Source organism: Pelmatolapia mariae, linkage group LG10_11 (genome assembly GCF_036321145.2).
Source record: "Pelmatolapia mariae isolate MD_Pm_ZW linkage group LG10_11, Pm_UMD_F_2, whole genome shotgun sequence".
In the NCBI taxonomy this organism is placed as follows: domain Eukaryota; kingdom Metazoa; phylum Chordata; class Actinopteri; order Cichliformes; family Cichlidae; genus Pelmatolapia; species Pelmatolapia mariae.
The window spans coordinates 74,952,157-74,972,434 of record NC_086236.1 but is presented as its reverse complement, the minus strand read 5'-3'; the positions used below and the strand labels follow the sequence as shown (position 1 = coordinate 74,972,434).

The 20,278-nt window shown below is 45.3% G+C and overlaps 1 protein-coding gene across 1 annotated transcript; it reads right to left on the bottom strand.

The window, feature by feature from the left end:
- Positions 1-4,840: 4,840 nt before the first annotated feature.
- myo1eb (myosin IEb) lies at positions 4,841-19,937 on the bottom strand. Its single transcript, XM_063485611.1, has 27 exons — positions 18,893-19,937; positions 17,511-17,648; positions 16,764-16,853; positions 16,589-16,683; positions 16,424-16,511; positions 15,659-15,748; positions 15,443-15,574; positions 15,239-15,373; positions 15,029-15,161; positions 14,730-14,926; positions 14,569-14,649; positions 14,331-14,417; positions 11,999-12,085; positions 10,396-10,563; positions 10,225-10,310; positions 8,858-8,939; positions 8,550-8,755; positions 8,327-8,471; positions 8,032-8,146; positions 7,779-7,948; positions 7,465-7,610; positions 7,124-7,270; positions 6,646-6,803; positions 6,494-6,568; positions 6,227-6,416; positions 5,955-6,118; positions 4,841-5,719 (listed from the first exon to the last, which is right to left on the bottom strand). Exons 1-27 carry the CDS (start codon positions 18,893-18,895, stop codon positions 5,643-5,645), a joined length of 3,285 nt encoding a protein of 1,094 aa, XP_063341681.1. The 5' UTR covers positions 18,896-19,937; the 3' UTR covers positions 4,841-5,642.
- Positions 19,938-20,278: the final 341 nt, after the last annotated feature.

The following is a 20,278-nucleotide window of genomic DNA, read 5'->3' as shown; positions in this document are numbered from 1 at the left end:
GGACCCTAAAGCGCTTTACACATTCAGTCATCCACCCATTCACACACTGGTGATGGCAAGCTACATTGTAGCCACAGCTGCCCTGGGGGCACTGACAGCTGTGATAATCCAGTCATGTGTTCTTGTTTATCTATTGTTTGTTTAGTTGTTGGTTTTTCATGGTCACTAAATATTTATTAACAAAACTAAAAAATAAACAAAAACACGTGACAACCGGAAACAAACTTCCTGTTTGAAACAGGCAGCTCTGCAGACACCTACGGCCGCCTCACGCACGCGCATAACCCTTCTGTAAACATGGGCGCGTGACGGTCGGTATGCCGAAAGGTTATGAGCCCTTCAATGACCTGATTAAAGCTGGGAAATATCATCTCGCGCTGCCTCAGCCTGCTGTGTTTGTATCCTGACAGGACAAACGACTCAAAGACGCGGTGAAACGGCGCCAACATGCCGGAAACAGCCGGACTCACGTTTCATTTTTCTCACTGCAGCCTTCAACGCCGGCCTGTCAAACTTAACTGTGAGCCACTGCTGCACAGCAAAAGTGTTAAATGTGTTGGTGTTAGTACTTTAATATGACTCACAGTCACAGTCTTTAGATGTAAGTCTGAGGTGTAAAATAATACTGTTAAAATCGAGTGTTTCTATATCAAATCTGGAGGCGTTACAATGAAAACATGAACTCTTGACCTCTGAACTCTGAACTCCTAAACGGGCTATGACACTAATAAAATAAATTCACAGATTTCGCCCCTCATTTAAAAAAAATTATTACTATTACTGTTGTTGTGATTTGGCGCTATATAAATAAAATTGAATTGAATTGTTTTTTTTTGAGTTGAGACAAAGCGGTGTGAAAGGCGCCTCGCTGATCGGTGAAATCTGTTGTTTGCAGGCAAACACTATAGCCTTGGAAAACAGCTTGTATCTGAATATTCAGTCAGGTTTTGACTCAAATACACCTAAAACAATGTTTAGATTGTTGACATAATGATGCTACTTGAAGCCTGAAAACCACCAAACCAACGTAGCAAACAGCAGAAGCGCTGACTGTGGGTCGACATCCCTGCAGAGTTTCGTGCACACGCTTTAGGTCAAAATGAAACAGACTGTTTTAAATTTAGTTCGGCATTAACTGTTGTCTGTGTTCTTCAGTTGTTTGAGAGAGCACCATTTTAACAAACGTGTTCTGATATTGGCTTTAAATATGGGCAACGGATTCGTATCTGGAACTGTCTTTTGGGAAAATACAAACCACATGTTACTCAAAAATGATTCTTTTTTTTTTTTACTGTGCTGCAATTAATTACCAGATTATTTGTGCAATTAATTAGTGCACAATTAATTTTTATTGACTCTGCACACAGGATATGCTTGGGAAGGTGGGATATGGGGGGAAGTTAGAGTTCCACAAAGTGATGAAGGGAGGACGTTCATATTGTACTGAAGAAAAGAGTAATGAGCGTGCTGTTTGCACTGAGCAGCTCACCTATGTCAGACCCTTATATTAAACAATATTCTAATGAAAGTCAGAACATGCACAGTTCAAAACAAAGGTTTTTCAGAAAAACATCGCCTCTTTTTAATAAACGTTTATTTCCAAAGGAATTTGTAAAATTTCAGAACAGTTTCACAATGAATTAGAAGATAACTCCAATGTAGTTAAAATAAAACACTCTGTGAGAGTTAATATATAAACTCTTAACACCTAGTTAGCATTAACAAGTGTTAAATTATCAGCTCCAGACAGATTTGGTTTTAAATCAGAGTTAACATACCGGCTCTCCAAAAACATTCAGCTCTGTGGTGTGGATCCACGTAGACACTTTGTGTTGAAATTGTTGTGGAGTTTTCTGTCAAAAAAAAAGTGGCCTGCAACACGGTCACTGTGATCAAGCTGTGTTGTTACTGCAGGCAGGCAGGAGAGCCAACACACATCAAACATCACAGTTCAGTCATGCCAGCTCTGAAACAGGAGTGGTGCTCCCACTCCTTTATGCATTTCAAGGAAGAGGGAGGAAGTTACAAACTGATCGTACCACACATCACGCGCTTCGCTATGAAAGGGAACAGTGGGCGCGCAGTTTTGTGCCTTTGGCATTATCAGCACCTGTAAAGGGAGTTGTCTTCTCCACCTGCTGAGGCTGAAATAAGTTCATCTAGTTTTAGAAACTTAACTGAACACTGAACAGTCTATCACAGCGTCACAGCTCAGCATAAGCACATAAATACTCTAAATGAGAATAATAGAAATTTTCTATTACAAAATCTGACTGTGTTAATCTGGGCACGCTGGATTTGTTGTGTGTCGTCTCATTGGAGGGCCACTTTAGTGTTCAAGTAGTGCAAAACAAACAAACAAACAATCACCAAAAATTTTTCCTAAAACATTTTGTTTTTTTAAAATTTCAAATATTTTATAACAAGACAAATGTTTGTTCTGCCCTCTTAACTAACTGAAGCCTTTCATTGATCTACCAAATAAACACACTGGTCCTGTCTGTCTGTGCACACATGTGGCAGCACTGCTGCTGTCACTGTGTTCGTATTTAATACATAAGTGTGCACATGAGTGTCTGACTCTGTCGCTGAGCTAACGCAGCTGATCCCTCAGCATGTTTGTAAGTAGGGGTGACGTGAGCCGCACGTGGCCCCCGGGCCCCGAGTTTGAGACCCCTGCTTTGACCTGAGGTCACAGCTGAGAGAATATATCCAGCATCACAGAAAAATGTGTTTTCATCATCAAACAAAACAAAAATGTCCTCTGCCAATCAACATCCCAAACACCTTTGAATTGGCGCAGATTCTCAGTGTTCACCGAGTCTGTGCATTCGTCACAAACAAGGCTCTCATCACTGTTCATTACACACCAACAAAGAAACTGTTAACAACCAACAAACAGCTGCTGGAACAGAGCTCACTGACAGATGTTCTTTGCTGTCGAGAAGCAAATATCGTCTGCTTTCATTTAAACAGAGATACTAGGCTTTACCACTAGGTGGCAGTAAAGGCATTAGTAGATCATTCAATCCACATGAACCTGTCTTCTCACAGCAGTCGATCGTTCCTTCTCTCCTTTAAATGTGTTTTTAATCTCCACACAGCCATTTCTGCAAGAGTGAACTGGCTGTTCGATCAGTCTGAGTGAATCAGCACCTTTAGCTCGCAGCGGTGTTGCTGCAGCAGGAGCATAACATTAAAAAGCTCATTAAAGAAACGTCCCCGACTCAGTCTGACAGCAGGTGAACCCTGATTTCTTTTAAGGAGGGGATGGTGGTTATTAGTAACCCATGCTTACACTGTGATGTATTATGAAGAAGAGGGATAACTGTATGTGTGAAGAAGTTCATGAAGTCATTACTAGTTAACGTTAAAGGGATGGTTGGCTCAACAGAGCTCTGACTGTTTGTCAGCCTGGCTACAGTGCTGAAGAGAAACCTGGGGTTGTTCTTATTTTCTTCAATCAGTGATGAATAGTAAGATGTTCTGGCTTTGCGGAGGGCTTTCTTATAAAGCAGCAAACTATTTCTCCAGGCTAAATGATGATCCTCTAAATTTGTGACACGCCATTTCCTCTCCAGCTTACGAGTTATCTGCTTTAGGCTACGTGTTTGAGAATTATACCACGAAGTCAGGTACTTCTGATTTGAGGCCTTAGTTTTCATCCTGTCTTCCTTCTCTCACCCCAACCAATCACAGCAGATGGCCCCGCCCCTCCCTGAGCCTGGTTCTGCCGGAGGTTTCTTCCTGTTAAAAGGGAGTTTTTCCTTCCCACTGTTGCCAAAGTGCTTGCTCATAGGGGGTCATATGATTGTTGGGTTTTTCTCTGTACCTATGAAGCGCCTTGAGGCGACTTTAGTTGTGATTTGGCGCTATATAAATAAAATTGAATTGAACCGGAGCTACAGTATCCAGAGTCGTACGTAGTGAGGAGGTAAAATTACTAACAAGATGATCGACCTCTGTTGGAGTAGCGTTCAGATAGCTGCTCTGCTCTGTGTTGGTACAGGGCATTGAAGATGATAACAGTGGGTGGATTATATTCTTAAACTTAGTTACAGTGCTTTCAGAGCAGCACCAACTGCAGGCCAACATGGTGGAGGTGGAAGAAGAAATTGATGATGATCACAGTAGGGGGGATTATATTCTTAAAGTAAAACTGTGATGAGATGTTCAGTTTCTATGTCAGAGTGAGATCAAAAACAGTGCAGCAGGTTAATCAGAATGAGCACAGGGTAATCTTCGAAAACATATTTGTACAATGAACACTGCTTTAGTTGCAAAACCAATTTTAAAAGTGTGTTTACCTCCACTCTGACATGACAGGAAGACAAAGTTGTGCAATTTGAGATTCACATAAATACCTGAAATGTTGCATTGAACCACTTTATGGTCACATTTAAAATTTAAAGTCATTTTTAATAAACATGCAAAACAGTAGCATTAACCTGCACAAGCTGCAAGATTTATTCATTTATTACAACTCATCCTACTGTGTGACGTTCCAGTCTCAGAGTTATTCTGAACAGAGACACTACAGGATGGATGAGCCAATCTTTTCCAACTGTACCTAAAACCAGCACAACCCACTTGGTCAAAAGGACTCTGGGTAATGTAGTGTCCTGCTGTTTTTGTGTGATTTAAAAAAAAAAAAAAAAAAACAATCGACAGATTTTTTTTAATGAATTAAAGTTTTACATTAAGAAAAAAAAAAATGATAAAAATCAGAAAAAGTAAAGAAAAAAGTTAAAATGAAAGAAAACAGGTGTTCCAGGTGTGCTGATCAGCTCAGGTAAGCTGCTGATTCAGGACAGGCTGCAGCTGAAACATTCATCCCGACAGAAACCACAGCTGAACATTCATCATCTACATCTGTTTATTTCAGGTAAAAATATTTCAGTTTTAATGATGAGACAAATAAAATACCTTTATTTGTATATCAAAGCTCCTGTGTGACGTTCAGGGTCTGTTCATCTGCTCTGTTAATGTCAAATACTGTACAGGGCTAAAAATCTGCCACTGTGTTCACTTTGTTTTATTTCAGGGCTGTAATAAACACTGCAGGCTGCAGGGGGCACTGGAGGGACATGAACAAACCTTGCTGTCCTCACTGACCGGCCTCATAAATACTACCTGGCTAAACTAGTTATTCACATTTTTGTACAACACTGGTTAACCATCAACTCTAAGCTGTAATGCAGCCTCCTGCCACTAGCAGGCGTTGCTGCCCTCCTCTCGCTCCATCTCTTGTAGACCAGAAAGGTGGATAATCTTTGAACTGGAATTTAAAAATCTAGCATATGCAGTCTGTCAGAATGAGGACACCAATAAACTGTCAGATATACGGGGCTCCACCTGAGATGATCAGAGACTGAAGTCACACGAGGACACTGTGAAAACGAAGCTTTGTGGGGACGTGTAACCTGTATACAGCGTTAACGGGACATCGGGAGTCCAGGAGTCAGTATGTTGGCACACCACACCCTGACCTTTCACCTCTGGGTACAGTGCAGCTGTTTGTTAGCACGCCATCTTCAGCAGTCAGCCTCCTTTTAGCTCTCAACCAATGTGTTGAAAGCTCCTATGACCTATGACCCCAGCTGCAGCAGCAGGTTGGTACCTCTGACCCCTGGAGTCGAGGTCTAGATCTTCTCCACATAGTTTCCAGGGAACATCCCCTCTCTGCCCCGCAAGCGACCAAACCACCAACCAGATGGATCTGTGGAAATGGAAAAACAATGCGTAGGACAAACATTCAGGTAAGCAAGGGAACCATGCGACGGCGCGCGGTCCTTGTGGGAACCGCAGGACCGTGCGCGGTCCTTGTGGGAACTACGATTCTGGATGAAAAAAAAAAAATCCCTCTTTGTACTACAGTGTAACTACATTTACTCTTGCTTAACAAGGTGTGTGATATCTAGTAACATCAATACGAGGTGGGGTGTGGGTACTACCTTCAGTGACTATCTCAATAACGTCCTCAGCATTGAAGCTAAGCTCATCGGTGTCCTGGGCATCGTAGGCGTACAGAGCTCTGCAGTGAGGAGTTCGGGGCTTCGGTTTGGGTCGACCCGCTCCAGGAGGAGGCTTCACCTCCTTTGAACGGCGCCGGTGTACCCTACAGGTGAGAAGCAGGGATTACTAGTCATTTACGGATGGTCCATTTACTGGTCATACTGGTGACCATAGTTATTTCATAACACTGGGTCACTCCAAGCGGTCTCACCCTGCGGCACCCTGATCGGGAACATCCATAAAGCCCATATCCTGGTTTTGATGGGGACGACTGTCATGGCGACGCTGGTTCTGGAGGCGGGGCAGGGTAGGTTGCTCCATGCTAGACTGCTGTCTCAGCAACGAGCCTCTGGAGTAGGCACTGCCCTCCTTCAGGGCTCCACCCCTTCTGGAGCGAGATGCTGATGAGAATAAGAAACGTCAAAAAAAGTCTTCTAAGAAGTCATGAAAACACCTGAAACTTGGTTTTTGCTGATACCCGAGTGTTGCTGGTTACTGGGTGGAGCACGGTTTCCCATGTAGCGGCTCTTGCGGTTGTCTTTCCGGGTGGGACCTAGACGGCAAACAGACAGGAAGTAATGCCGAGTGGACAAGAGGCTACATTGGTGACTAAGTCAAGTCGCAACTTACGGGAGTTTTTAGGCAGACCCGGTCCGATGGAGACCTGCAGGGCCTTTCCGCTGGGCTTCAGGACTGCCTCGTCACCCTGACCCACCTGGAACTGTATCTGTCTGGATCCCGAGGAGCTGAACGGACCCCAGCCACCTTTCTTCACCTTAAACTCCAGGCTGAATGGGGAGAGAAGGGTAGAGGTAGAGGGAGTGTTCGGTTAGTACCCGTCAGATCTGATGACTCGTTTTTAAACCCGGGTTTAAGTGTTGGTTTCTCAGTGCATTTCCTGTAATAGAAACTACGTTCATTGGTTGTGCAGTTTGACTCCTTGCTTGTCTCATCTAGTTTCAAAACACCAAAATGGCAACAGTGAAAATGCTCATCAGGAGACTTTAAACCAAGGGTGGCCAAAGGGTGAGGCCATGGCGGCTAGCTTCATTTTTAAATACAGTGCATGAGGTATGCTGGAGAACGACAGATCGTGTTTAAAACTTACAGGTTATTGAATTTTAGTGGCAACTTCCTCTGCGTTTTGTCCTCATAACGTTTGACCAGCAGACTCAGAAACTCAGTTTTAAAGACACTCTGAAGAACGCTGTCGTACTCCTCTTCGTGGATGATGAAGAAGTCATCCTGAAGAGTGCTAACAAACAGAAAGGTAGGTCAGAGAAAGGCAGCAATATTTTGAATGCTATACAACAGTTGCTATCTTCTAATAGCTTCATGTTTTAAGTTCTATTTCCAGTTCTACTTTTTTACCCAGTGGAAAGCACTAATCTGGCTCTGCTGCCATTTTCTTGGTTCTAATTGTAGTTTTTCCCAGTTCTGATGGTATACCTCAGAGAAACAGACTGGATTTTGTTGATCTCAATCTTCCTCTTGAGAACTTCCTGGATTTGACCTTTATCTGGACCATGTTTCACCTTCTCCCGACCAATCATGTAAAGGAACTTTGGTGTCAGGATAAGGTCTCTCTTCACGGACTGTGGAACAACAGAAAAGGGAACATTTCAGAGAGGAAAGAAATATTCAGGGACTCTCTATCAGACATGATGGTAAACACTCTCCAGCCGAGGACGTGTTCAAACAGGAGAACAGAACCATTAGATCTGCCGTAGGCCTGTGGTTTTGCTTTCAGGTTGGGTTCCTACCCTGAATCTACGGTCATATTTCCCCACGACGTCAGCAAAATCAATTCTCTCTCTGCGGCCGACAAACTGTCTGATCTCAGGATGGTTATCAGTCCCGATATAATCACCCACAAAGTTCCTATTGATGCTGTTTCTGCGGCGCTCTTTTTTGTTCAGCACAACATCAGAGGCTAGAGGAAACACAAATTAAAAGTTATTGAAAACAAACTCAAATTCAGAGTTTTTTTAACCCATCTATCAAAAACAATCTTACCTTCCTCCCTCATCTTGACGTATTTGCGAACAGCAATGTGTTTGCGCCACGCCTTCTGGATGACGCGAGCATACCCGTTATATTTCCTCTCCCTCATCTCCTCCAACAGAAAGAGCTGGAGAGAGGAAACGACACCATTATGACAACCTAAAGACGGAGCCAGGCCCTGACAGGCCAAGATGACCGTGGGTCACAGCGGACCACAGCGCCGACATCCTGTACCAGCTTCTACCTCAGGCGCGCTGAATCTCAGCATTCCCAGTTGCAGTTAAACCACTTGCTGAGCTTTTCTTACCGACTCTGGAGCTTTGATGAAGACTTTGGTCTTCCCCAGCTGGAACTGATCCTGGTCCATATTGACCGAGTTGAGGAGGTGCAGCACTCCCTGACGCTCGTCACCTCTCCACTGAGGCCAGGACTCCTTCGTCAGGATGGCGTACCTGCAGCACAGCAGTCTGAGTTAGAACCTTAACTCCGTCCCATTAGCTTAAACATCCTAACCATGTTTGACCTCCGACCTCTGCAGGAACTTATTGAAGACTCGTCTGTAAGCATATCCAGCTCGACGGACTCTGATGTTCTCTCGCAGGCCCAGGTACTCCACCTGGTGTCTGACCCGGTTCTCCTCCCAGTCCCGGGAGCGTTTGGTTTCATTGGGCTTGATGCAGCGGATGTAGTGGGGGGTGCACTTCATCAGGGTCTGCACTAGACTATTAGCTTGTTTCTAGAGGGCAGGGAACACACACCTGAGAACCACACCTGGCAAAGCTGCTTATTTTACTGTCATTTTAATTCTTAGTGGAGGTTTAACCTCCAGCTTTCTCACCTTGATCTTACTGCTAGCGGTGGTCGGTCGCCCTCGCTTCTCTGCCTCCAGGTTCTCAGGGAACAGAGCTCTGATGAACGGACTGCCCACAAACACACCACAGAGAAGGCATTGTGTCACACACACACACACACAAATTATTTTTTATCACTGATGAATAAAAAATGAAAAAAATAAAAATCAATCCTGAAATGGTCGACAGCAAAAACAATCAAATCCAAAACCGACTTTCACTTTGAGCACTCGCCATCAGCTGTAGACGACAGCACCAGCGACACCGGACGCTTCAGCTTTTAATGAAGTCACTAAGCATCTTGTTTCAGAGTAAAAACTGTCGTTAAGTAAATTAAAGACAAATGAACGGAACGCAGAATGTCAGGATTATAAAATCCCAGGATCACTGACAATCAGTGTTGGTAAAGTTACTTGAAAAAAGTAATTAGTTACTAATTACTTCTCCAAGAGGGTAATCCTGTTACTTTATTGATTAATTATTTTCAAAAGTAATTAGTTACTTTATTACTTTTCAAAAACATGAATACGTAATAAAACAATAGGCCTTTCAGCCCAATTCTATTTCTTCTGCATAATTTAATTGCATCATACAAAAATTAAATTATTTCAAGTCTCTGACTGGAAGAAATGTGTTTAACATTTAAACCCATGTTCTGCATGTTCCAGCATATAAAATAAAATCATGTTTTGTGTTTACACTCTTTCAAATCGATGCAAGTAAAACACAGCAGGAAATAAATAAAATCAAAGACTCAGCAGCTCTTAAATCTACTGTCAGCTGTTTAGCAGGAGTGGGGCGGGTGGAGGTTTGCCCACAGCGGTCATGTCAGTGGGCGGATCCGGGGGTTTGTCTGTGTGCTCGCTTCTCGCTCAGATTTAGAAAGAACTTTTCTTCCCGTGCAGAGTGCACAGCGGACGCTAATGTTTGTGTCACTTTTTACAGAATCAAACTCAAAGTAATGTGATTACTTCCACGCTTAAAACGCTGCATGGTTGTACTCTCTCCATCACTCCATGTTATCCATTGTTGATCTGCACACGTCTGTTACCATGGACGCCACACGCGCTTACGTCACTGTCATGAGACACTCTCACAAACAAAATCATGGTTTAGTAACGCAGTGACACAGCGTGCTAACGGGAAAGTAACAGTAATCTAATTACTTTTTTGCAATGTCAAACCCTTACTTCACTCGTTACTTAAAAAAAGTAATCAGATTACAGTAACACTGCCCATCTCTGCTGACAACAGGATTCCTGACAAAGATGACGCATTTATTCACCGCAGTTTTTCCTCAGAGAGGAACCGACACGCTCCTAAAACATCCCACATCCACGCACAGAGTACTTACAACTCGCTGCTCTGCATCAGCTCGATGATGTCATTGAACAACACATCTCTGTTCCTCTCACAGAACCCACTGACATCATACGACACCTGCCCACAGACACAGGTGCGGTCAGTAAACACAGACAGATGTGGTCATTAAAAACTCTGACAGGTATACAGGTGAGGTGAGGACCTTTCCAGCATAGTGGTGGACAATGAATCCTTTGTTCCAGCTGCTGAAGTGTTCGTGAGATCCAATCTGTCCCTGTAATTTCTGCAGCAGGGTCTGATCCGCCCCCTCACCTTTAGCGTGCATCGTGGCGCACACGTCGTCCAGGATGCTCATGATCCCAGGAGGATTCTGCAAAACAGAGAGTGTTCACTGAAAATACAGCTGTTTGAATTTGGTTTTATATAGTCTGACTTATAGTTTGTTCAAAACTGAGAGTTCAGCTCCTACAAGGAGCAGAAATCTCACCTGTACTCAAGTAATATCATAGCTGCATCAAGAGACCAAAAGAGCCAAACGAGCCATACACTGTTTCTAAGCTTGTAAAGTTCAGATGTCTTTATCTTTTAATTAAAACTCAACGCCCACGAATGCTCAATTAAAAACACCCGATTTTCACCATAAATACAAAAGTGAGAGTAATATTTGAGGACCAATTCTGTTTACATTATACATGCTTCCCTTAGGCAGCATCATTAGAAGACATAGCATACATTTACACTGCTATGCAGATGACACCCAGCTCTATCTATCCATGAAGCCAGGTAACACACACCAATTAGTTAAACTGCAGGAATGTCTTAAAGACATAAAGACCTGGATGGCCGCTAACTTTCTGCTTCTTAATTCAGATCAAACTGAGGTTATTGTACTCGGCCCTGAAAATCTTAGAAATATGGTATCTAACCAGATTCTTACTCTGGATGGCATTACCTTGGCCTCCAGTAACACTGTGAGGAACCTTGGAGTCATTTTGACCAGGACATGTCCTTCAACGCACATATTAAACAAATATGTAAGACTGCTTTCTTTCATTTGTGCAACATCTCTAAAATTAGAAATATCCTGTCTCAGAGTGATGCTGAAAAACTAGTTCATGCATTTATTACTTCCAGGCTGGACTACTGTAATTCATTATTATCAGGAAGTCCTAAAAACTCCCTGAAAAGCCTTCAGTTAATCCAAAATGCTGCAGCAAGAGTCCTGACAGGGACTAGAAAGAGAGAGCAGATTTCTCCTGTATTGGCTTCCCTTCATTGGCTTCCTGTTAAATCCAGAATTCAAAATCCTGCTCCTCACATACAAGGTCTTAAATAATCAGGCCCCATCTTATCTTAATGACCTTGCAGTACCATATCACCCTATTAGAGCACTTTGCTCTCACACTGCAGGCTTACTTGTTGTTCCTAGAGTATTTAAAAGTAGTTTTGGCTCACATTCATGAACAAATCTGAAGGGTCCCTGAGGCTAACAGACCGCACACTGTGATAAGAATCCTTTACATGAGTATAAATTGCAGGAGTATTATAAAATGAGCAGGCCACCCCTCTCCAGATTCCAGAAGATGGCTAATGACAAAAAACATTAACAACTTAAAGGGTAGGTGGGGTTAAAGTGGGAGGGGCTAAATCCTCTGTCAGACGGAATCAACTCGGGGGCCAACTGACCCTTAAGATGGAGCATAAATCCAGCTGCAGTTTTTACTGATGTAACAAATGATTAATGTCAAAGTAGAGGAGTACTCGTTAAATTTATCAGAGCTGTGTTCAGTGATTTGCGGACTCACCAGTTTGGACTCGATGAGGTCACAGACCACCTTGTTGTTAAAATATTCGATGGGAGTCCATTTGATTCCCTCCTGTACGTATTCCTCCTGCAGACATAACGGCAACATCTGGCTTCACATTTAGTCTGTTTATTTTAAGGAGGTCCCTGAAGTTTGTCCGACAATGTTATCAGTCAAAGTCAGCAGCGCTCCACCCGCACTTTACACAGAGCAGGTAGAGCACTGCTTTCCCCTCCTGAGGTTTTCGTTTTTTGTATACTTTATTAATCCCCTGTAGGGAAATGACTCTCTGCATTTAACCCATTCACTCAGTGAAGCAGTGTTGCCTGACGTCAGAGTCGCCTGACGGTTTGCCAGAATCTCTTTGAGGCAGTCTGAAAGTCTTTTTCCATGGACTCTCTGAACTCCTCCCACACCAGAGTTCTTGCTTCAGCCACTGCCCGAGCCACGTTTGGCTTGGCCTGTTAGTACCTATCAGCTGCTTCCAAAGTCCGACAGGCTAACCAAGCCCAATACGACTCCCTCTTCAGCCTGGTGGTTCCCTTCACCTCTGGTGTCCACTATTTGGTTTGAGGATTACCACCACGACAGGCACCGCAGCTCAGTGCAGCGGCTTCAGCAATGGAGGTGCTGAACATGGTCCATTCGGACTCAATGTCCTCAGTCTCCCTCAGAATGCTGTTGAAGCTCTGCCGGAGCTGTGAGTTGAAGATCTCTGGGCCTCTGCTAGGCGTTCCCAGCTCATCCGCCCAGCATCCTCTCCCGTCGCCTGATCCAACTCACCACCAGGTGGTGATCAGGTGACAGCTCAGCCCCTCTCTTTACCCGAGTGTCCACAACATATGGTCCAGGTCTGGTGATACGATTACAAAATCGATCATCGACCTGCGGCCTAGGGTGTCCTGGTGCCACGTGCACGTATGGACAAACTGTGGTTTGCACAGAAGTCCAATAACAAAACACCGCTCTGGTTCAGATCTGGGACGCCGTTCCTCCCAGTCACGCGCCTCCAGGTCTCGCTGTTATTGCCCACATGAGCACTGAAGTCTCCCAGTAGTATAGAGTCCCCAGGTGGAGCAGCTTCAAACACCCCACCCAGGGACTCCAAGAAGACCAGGTACTCTGAACCGTCATTCAGCGCAGACGACAGTAAGGAGCCCGTTCCCCAACCGGAAGGTGCAGGGAACAAACCCCCTCATTCACTGGGAGAAACCCCAACATACAGGCACCAAGCCGAGACGATACTGGGATACTGGGATGTGGTGTCTGGCTCACTTCTACGGGCCATTTGATCCTTACACAACCTTTGCAGGAGCAAAGAGAGCTGCCCTTTGTACCGATTCTGTTCGTAGCCAAGTGGTGGAAGGCTTTCACATCGGTGGTCTCAGAATCTCATCGGGAGAAGTTAGCGGGAGATCGACAGACGGATTGGTGCGGCGGCTGCAGTGATGCGGACGCTGCACCGGTCCGTTGTGGTGAAGAAAGAGCTGAGTGTAAAAGTGAAGCTCTCAATTTACCGGCCAATCTACGTCCCTACCCTCACCTATGGTCACGAGCTGTGGGAAGTGACCGAAAGAACGAGATTGCAGATACCAGCTGTGGAAATGAGGTTCCTCCGAGGGGTGGCTGACCTCTCCCTTAGAGATAGGGTGAGGAGTTTGGCCATCTGGGAGGGGCTCAGAGTAGAGCCGCTGCTCCTCCACATCGAAAGGAGCCAGCTGAGGTGGTGACAAGGATGCATCCTGGGCACCACCTGGGTGAGGTTTTCCAGGCATGTCCCACCAGGAGGAGGACCCAGGACACACTGGAGGGATTATATCTCTCGGCTGGCCTGGGAACACTTTGATGTTCCCCTCGACAAGCTGGAGGAGGTGGCTGGGGAGAGGGAGGTCTGGGCTTCTCTGCTTATGTTCCTGCCCCTTGACCCGGCCCCAGACAAGTGGAAGAAGATGGATGGATTTATTTTAGTCAGCGCTGGTCAAAAATCACTCGGGAGGAAGCTGGAAAATTATTATTTGGATTCCTCACACAAAAGTAACACCAACAAGACAAAGTTCATCATCTCAGAAAATAGTTGAATCAAGATTTGTCCAGTAAACACCTGTAATGTCATGTGATATTAACTGTTTTCCACTGATATTTTATGTAGTTTTACAGTCAGGCTGAATCACTTAAACTTAGTAACAACCACAAAATTAATCTAATCCCAAAGTTATTTTAAAGTGTTTCTTAAACCAGCATGTTTGACTTTTTAAAACATGTAACAGATTAATTGTATGTCATGTGTGCACCAAGCGTTCAATACAGTTTATTAAAAAACGAACAACGTCACCTGCTCAGCCTTCAGAGTGAGCTCAATAAAAATCTGCTGCAGCTTCTCGTTCACAAAGTTGATGCAAAACTGCTCGAAACCATTTTGCTAAAAAACAAAAAAGTTAAAAAGTTCATCAATAATCAGAGTAGTTGATCATCAAATCAGCAGGAACAATCTAACGGGACCAGTTTGTCAAAGCGGGGGTGTTTATTATTGTTTTGGAAGGTGTGGCTTAAGACAGGAAATGTGTTTGTACCTGGAAGATCTCGAAGCCGTAGATGTCGAGGACTCCGATGTTGAGCTCCTCCTGCTCCTTCTGCATGGCTTTATTAATACACTGACACAGAAACAGGAATGCGAATAAGCGGCAGTTAAAGAACAAAGAACAAAGTGTGAAGGCTGTGTGCAGGCACTGACATCGACGAGGAAGTCGAAGAGTCGGGCGTACAGCGCTTTGGACAGGGCGTCTCTGGAGAAACAGGCCTGCTCGGTGTTCAGGGTCACCGAGATGGACTCGGTCTTCCCGCCCCACTTACTGTCCATAATCCTGCTGGTCAGCTTATTGCAGAGACCGTCCTGAGAGATCCCCAGCAGGTAGGCCGGAAAGGCCAGGACTGCCGAGGAGACAAAAGATTTTATTGGTTTAAGTGGTAATAAAAAACAAAGAAAACACTGTTACATGAAGACAGTCATATAATAGTGTCATGCTGTCTCACAGTCCTGGCTCTCCACCACAGCGTAGTTGTTCTCCTCTCTGAAGCTGATGTTTCCCAGATGAAGAATTCCTGCAACGAGCTGAAGAACTGAATCCTGATCTTCCAGAGACAGACCGACCACTGACATGGCCTCCTGAGACACACACAGGTACACACACTTTAACACACATACTCACGCGCACACACATACGCACGCACGCACATACAGACCATCGTATCCGAGAACTCCTTCTTGTCGTTAACGTCCTCCACCGTGTAGGTTCCTGTTTGGTTGAGGTAGTTGTAGTAGTCAGGGGTCGTGACCCCGAGGTTCTCCCTCTGCTCTGCGGTAGCCCCTCCCAGCAGCTGACGTCAGAGGCCAGCATTAGCTTCCGTTAACAGTTTCAGTACACGTTGCAGCACATATTGCAGTACCTGGTAGTAGATGTGGAAGTTTCTCTCTCCTTGATTCTGAGAGACGACTCGACTTTTCTCCAGCAGGAAGTTGGAGATTTTGCCTCCATCAGGAGCTCCTCCTCGGCTGAACTGGATCTCGAAGTATTTGCCCTGTCGGGAGGAGGGCAGCTTGTCTGTGGGCGTCTATGAATCTGCGCGGCGGCGGCCAAAGTATCCGTGTGCGATCATACTCACGAATCTGCTAGAGTTGTTGTTGCGGACGGTTTTGGCGTTTCCGAAGGCCTCGAGCAGAGGGTTGGACTGCAGGATGATGTCTTTGACGTGCTGCAGGTGATAACACAGGGTGGCATCGCTAACATCATCTGTAACCATGGTGACTATCAGCTGACACAAACAATCAGCTGTTTTCTGATATAACTATGGAAGACCCGACGTGCCAAAATAAAAAAAGGTGAAGAAATAAATTAAAAATGAAATCTTAACATGTCCGATTTATTAAATTAAAATTAACACTTTGAATAAACGCTTACTTATTATTAGAATTGTTATTATAAAATGATCTGTCTCTCTTCCACAGCATGTCTTTATCCTGTCTTCCTTCTCTCACCCCAACCGGTTGCAGCAGATGGCCCCGCCCCTCCCTGAGCCTGGTTCTGCCGGAGGTTTCTTCCTGTTAAAAGGGAGTTTTTCCTTCCCACTGTCGCCAAAGTGCTTGCTCATAGGGGGTCATATGATTGTTGGGTTTTCTCTGAAAGTACTATTGTAGAGTCGACCTTACAATATAAAACGCCTTGAGGCGACTGTTGTTGTGATTTGGGGCTGTATAAATAAAACTGAATTGAATTGAGCATCACATGATAAACAATGTTTCAAACCAGCACAGCAGCAGCGATGAGTGTCGAGATAAACTACAAAGTGCAAAAACGATTTATACCACAAGGTGGAGCAGTGAGGCAGCGTAACCTTTATGTCAACCAATCAATGGCCTCCAATTCTGACCTGAACTTTGTCGCCTCCTCCGGACACTTTGGACACGTAGCTCATGATGTATTTGGCAGCAACAGTTTTTCCGGCGCCGCTCTCGCCGCTGACACGCAAAGACAAGCATCACGTTACACATTTGTGAAAAAAGTCTGTTTGAAGAGAGCTTTAAGCCCCGCCTACCTGATGATGACACACTGGTTCTCGCTGTCTATCATCATGTTTCTGTACATGTTGTCAGCCAGTGCGTAGATGTGGGGGGGGTTCTCGTACTGAGCCTGTCAGGGGCGGGGCATTCAATCAGCTATTTGTCTGTTTTTTGTTTGTATTTGTCTGTCGATTGGCCGCTCGGTCTTACCGCTCCCTGGTAAAGCTCCACTTCCCTCTCGGTGAAATACGGCAGCTGTTTGAACGGATTCACAGAGATCAGCACTGGACCAATGTAAGTCTGAAAGAAAAGGGTCAAGGAACACCACCAGAACCAGAACCAGAACTAGGACCTGGACCCAGCAGGACACATTTCCATCAGAGACAGACCATCCCTGTCCCAGATTTTCAGCACCAGCAGAACTAAGCATCTGGTCCCAAAGCTGGAACTGATGATGTCGCTACCTGTGGGAGGGGCTACCACAGAAACTCACTGGTGACTGGCTGATCCAGCTCACAGATCAGCCAACTGTCTGTGTGCCATGACTTTCTTCTCTTAATTTCCAACGGATACCTGATCCTACTTTAGTTGGAGGTCTCCTCCTGTTTAAAGGGAGTTTTTCCTCCCCACAGTTGCCTCGGGCTGCTCAGATGGAGTCATGTGATCATTGGGGTCTTCTCTCTTGTAGTCTTTGTCATTGAAATATTAAAAAAAAAATAAGAAGACGAAGACAAAACGAGCATGCTCCAGGTGCCTCCTCACCTGACTCACTCACAGGCTTTATTGATCCTGTTAATAAAGTTTCACAAACTGAAGCAGAAATTCACTCTGAGCTCACAGGTGAGACGCTCCCACCGAGCACGACGGGTTAAACACTGTGACAATAACTAAACAGCTGTGAGTTAACTGAAGGTGAGGTCATCAACCAATCAAATCGAGGGTGTGCGCTGAGGATACAAAGATGTAGTCGTCCATATATCTCTTCTTCAGGTTGTCTGTGATGGCGTCCTCGTTGATCTTGGACAGCAGCACCATGTCATCAACGCCGCTCACCTTCACATTCTGAGCCTGCCAATGGTAACGCTCCTTACTCCCCTGGGGATGGGGCAAAACAGACAGATTGAAATCAGTAAATCTTTGCGTGTAGCTGATTGGTTTACCTCATTATTCGCCATGTTATTCACTGGGTTCATCTGTGAGGCCACGCCCACTGCGGGACCTTTAAGGTGACACGGAGCTGCGTTTCATGGCGCCGTCTGGACCCACCTGAACGTGCACTCATGTTCAGTCAACAGGGGGCTGTTTACCTGGGTCCAGGTGTTTAGTTTGTGTCTCAGCTGTTTGAGTCTGTGCCACAGACTCCACCTCCACACTTCAGTCAGCCTGACCTTTGACCTGCGGATTCATATCTGCAGATCTTTCACACGTCTGTCTCTCTCACCTAAATTCCCAACATTCCTCAGTCCTGCAGGATCTTGCTGTGCGGAGGAGTGGCGAGCAGCGGCGCCTCAACACGCCGGGCTGCAGGACGCTACACGCAGCAGGGTGTGTGTGTGTGTGAGAGAGAGAGTTCCTGTGTAGCTATCCTTGTGAGGACCAAATCTGCATTCTACTATACTTGTGAGAACCAAAAGTCACTTGTGAGGACACACACACACACACACACGTGAAGGCCTTTTTGAGGCTCAAAATGTGATTTTAGTGTCAGGGTTATAATGAGGTTATGGTTGGTTTAGGGGCTAAGGAAAGCATTATGTCAATGAAGGTCCTCACTAAGACAGCTGAGAGAGAGAGAGAGAGAGAGAGAGAGAGAGAGAGAGAGAGAGAGAGAGAGAGAGAGAGAGAGAGAGAGAGAGTCTGCCGTCTGATTGGTCGGGACATGACGTCGGGAGAGTGAATAAACTTTATCGATCACATAAATGTGAGCCGAGCCGTTTCCATGGTAACCACACAGAGACATTTTAACGTTTTCTGTGTTTTTATTTTAGCGTTTAATTGCTTTGTAAGCACCTTTGTTTCTGTTCATTTTCACATTCATCTAATAATATTGATTTAAATGTTTTCCTGTCTTCTTCATGCTTCATTCTTTGAAATCATATTTCTGTGTTGATTTTTTTCCTCGAATGTTTTTCTTTTGTTTACAGAATTTTTTATTGATTGTTTTTGTTTATTTTGTTGTTTTGATTGAAGTTCAGGAAGTGTCTGTTTGTCGTTTCCTCCCAGCTGCACAGATTTGATCAGAACTTTCTCCCTCACTGTGAAACCTGCAGAACCAGAACCGGGACCACCGGGACCAGCCTAAGGTTTTGCGGGTTTTGTAGTGAAGTCTGTGAACTCACCATGTCTGCTGCTTCACTTCCTGCTTCAGAGAAAAGTTGAGAAACCTTCGGTGGGTCTCAGGTGGATCCAGGTGAGCTGGGCCCGGTCCTGGGTCAGGTGAGTCCGGGTCAGACCTGCTCGGTCCGGTTCACCTCGCTTCACTGCGGTTCTGCTGCTTTAATCAGCATTTTACTCTCGTCTCCTCTCTTTTTTCTTCCTTCAGTCTTCAGCGTCTCAACTCTCTGCAGGTGTGGGCAGGTAGGCTCCGCCTCTGGAATTCTGGGTAATGCAGTCTGAAGACAGAGCCGCGGAGCCTCGCTGCCCCCAGAGACCAGAGGGAGAACTGCACAGGGACCAGTGTTATTCATGTTTTGTGTTTTTTTTAATGTGACTTTAATGTGATCATGTGGGGCAGCGGTGAGCTCTATTGCCTCACAGCAGGAGGGTCTTGGGTTCAAACCTGCTTCAGGTCTCCAAACACTGAGGAAAGGAGCTTCAGCGTTTTCTTGAGCGGAGGAGACACTGGAGCATCCTTTACGAGAGGAGAAAACACGTCCCATAATTCATAGCGACCCACGAATAAATGGAATAAAAACTACTTCCTGTTGCTGCATGAAGAACGCTGTGTGAGCTCAAGATTATGATCTATATGATCCGATCAAAGGGTGTTTATGGCTCTGTGTAATCAGTCTCTACTCCAGGTCAGCTGGGATCAGCGAGGACGGAGGAATTTTACTGCACTCACAGAGATCCTCCTCACAGAGGGAAAGAAGCTGGATTCACTTTATAGGCAATAACTCGCCTTGTTTGTTTACTAAACAGGGCGAGTTATTGTGATGTTGTTGATCTAACCACGTGCTGTGGTTTATAAGAGACACGCAGCCACGTCACTTCAGTGAAAAGCAGCAGTCCCGAGGATGGAGCGCGAGAGTGTGAGCTCGGGTTCAGGTGTTCTCTCTGAAAGCAGCCGTCCCAGTTACTATGGTTACTGTGACACGTGCATCTCTGTGCCCATCAGCGGCTGGCTGTGCGCGCTGCTGACAGAGAGCAGTGACTCTGAACAGCGTTTCAGGACAGAGCCACAGTTTAACAGCCGATGACGCGCTCGTCCTGATAACACCTCGTCCTCAGTTTGTGTGTCGCAGACTTTTGTCATTCAAAGTGAATCGCTTATAAACGCATAAGGCACAAAGCCAAACGCACTCCTGTTCACAGCTGAAAACACTCCGAGCCTGTTCAGTGAACCTGCAGCTCTAAATGCTCCTCCTTTAAAACTGTCGTCATGACCTCGATCAAACAGCGGGGTTAGCGCACGCGGCGGCCATGTGAGACGTCTGTTTTGTAGTTCATTTTCTGCACATTGTAGTTTCATCATGGCGTCACATGGTTACACTAGAGACGAGCTT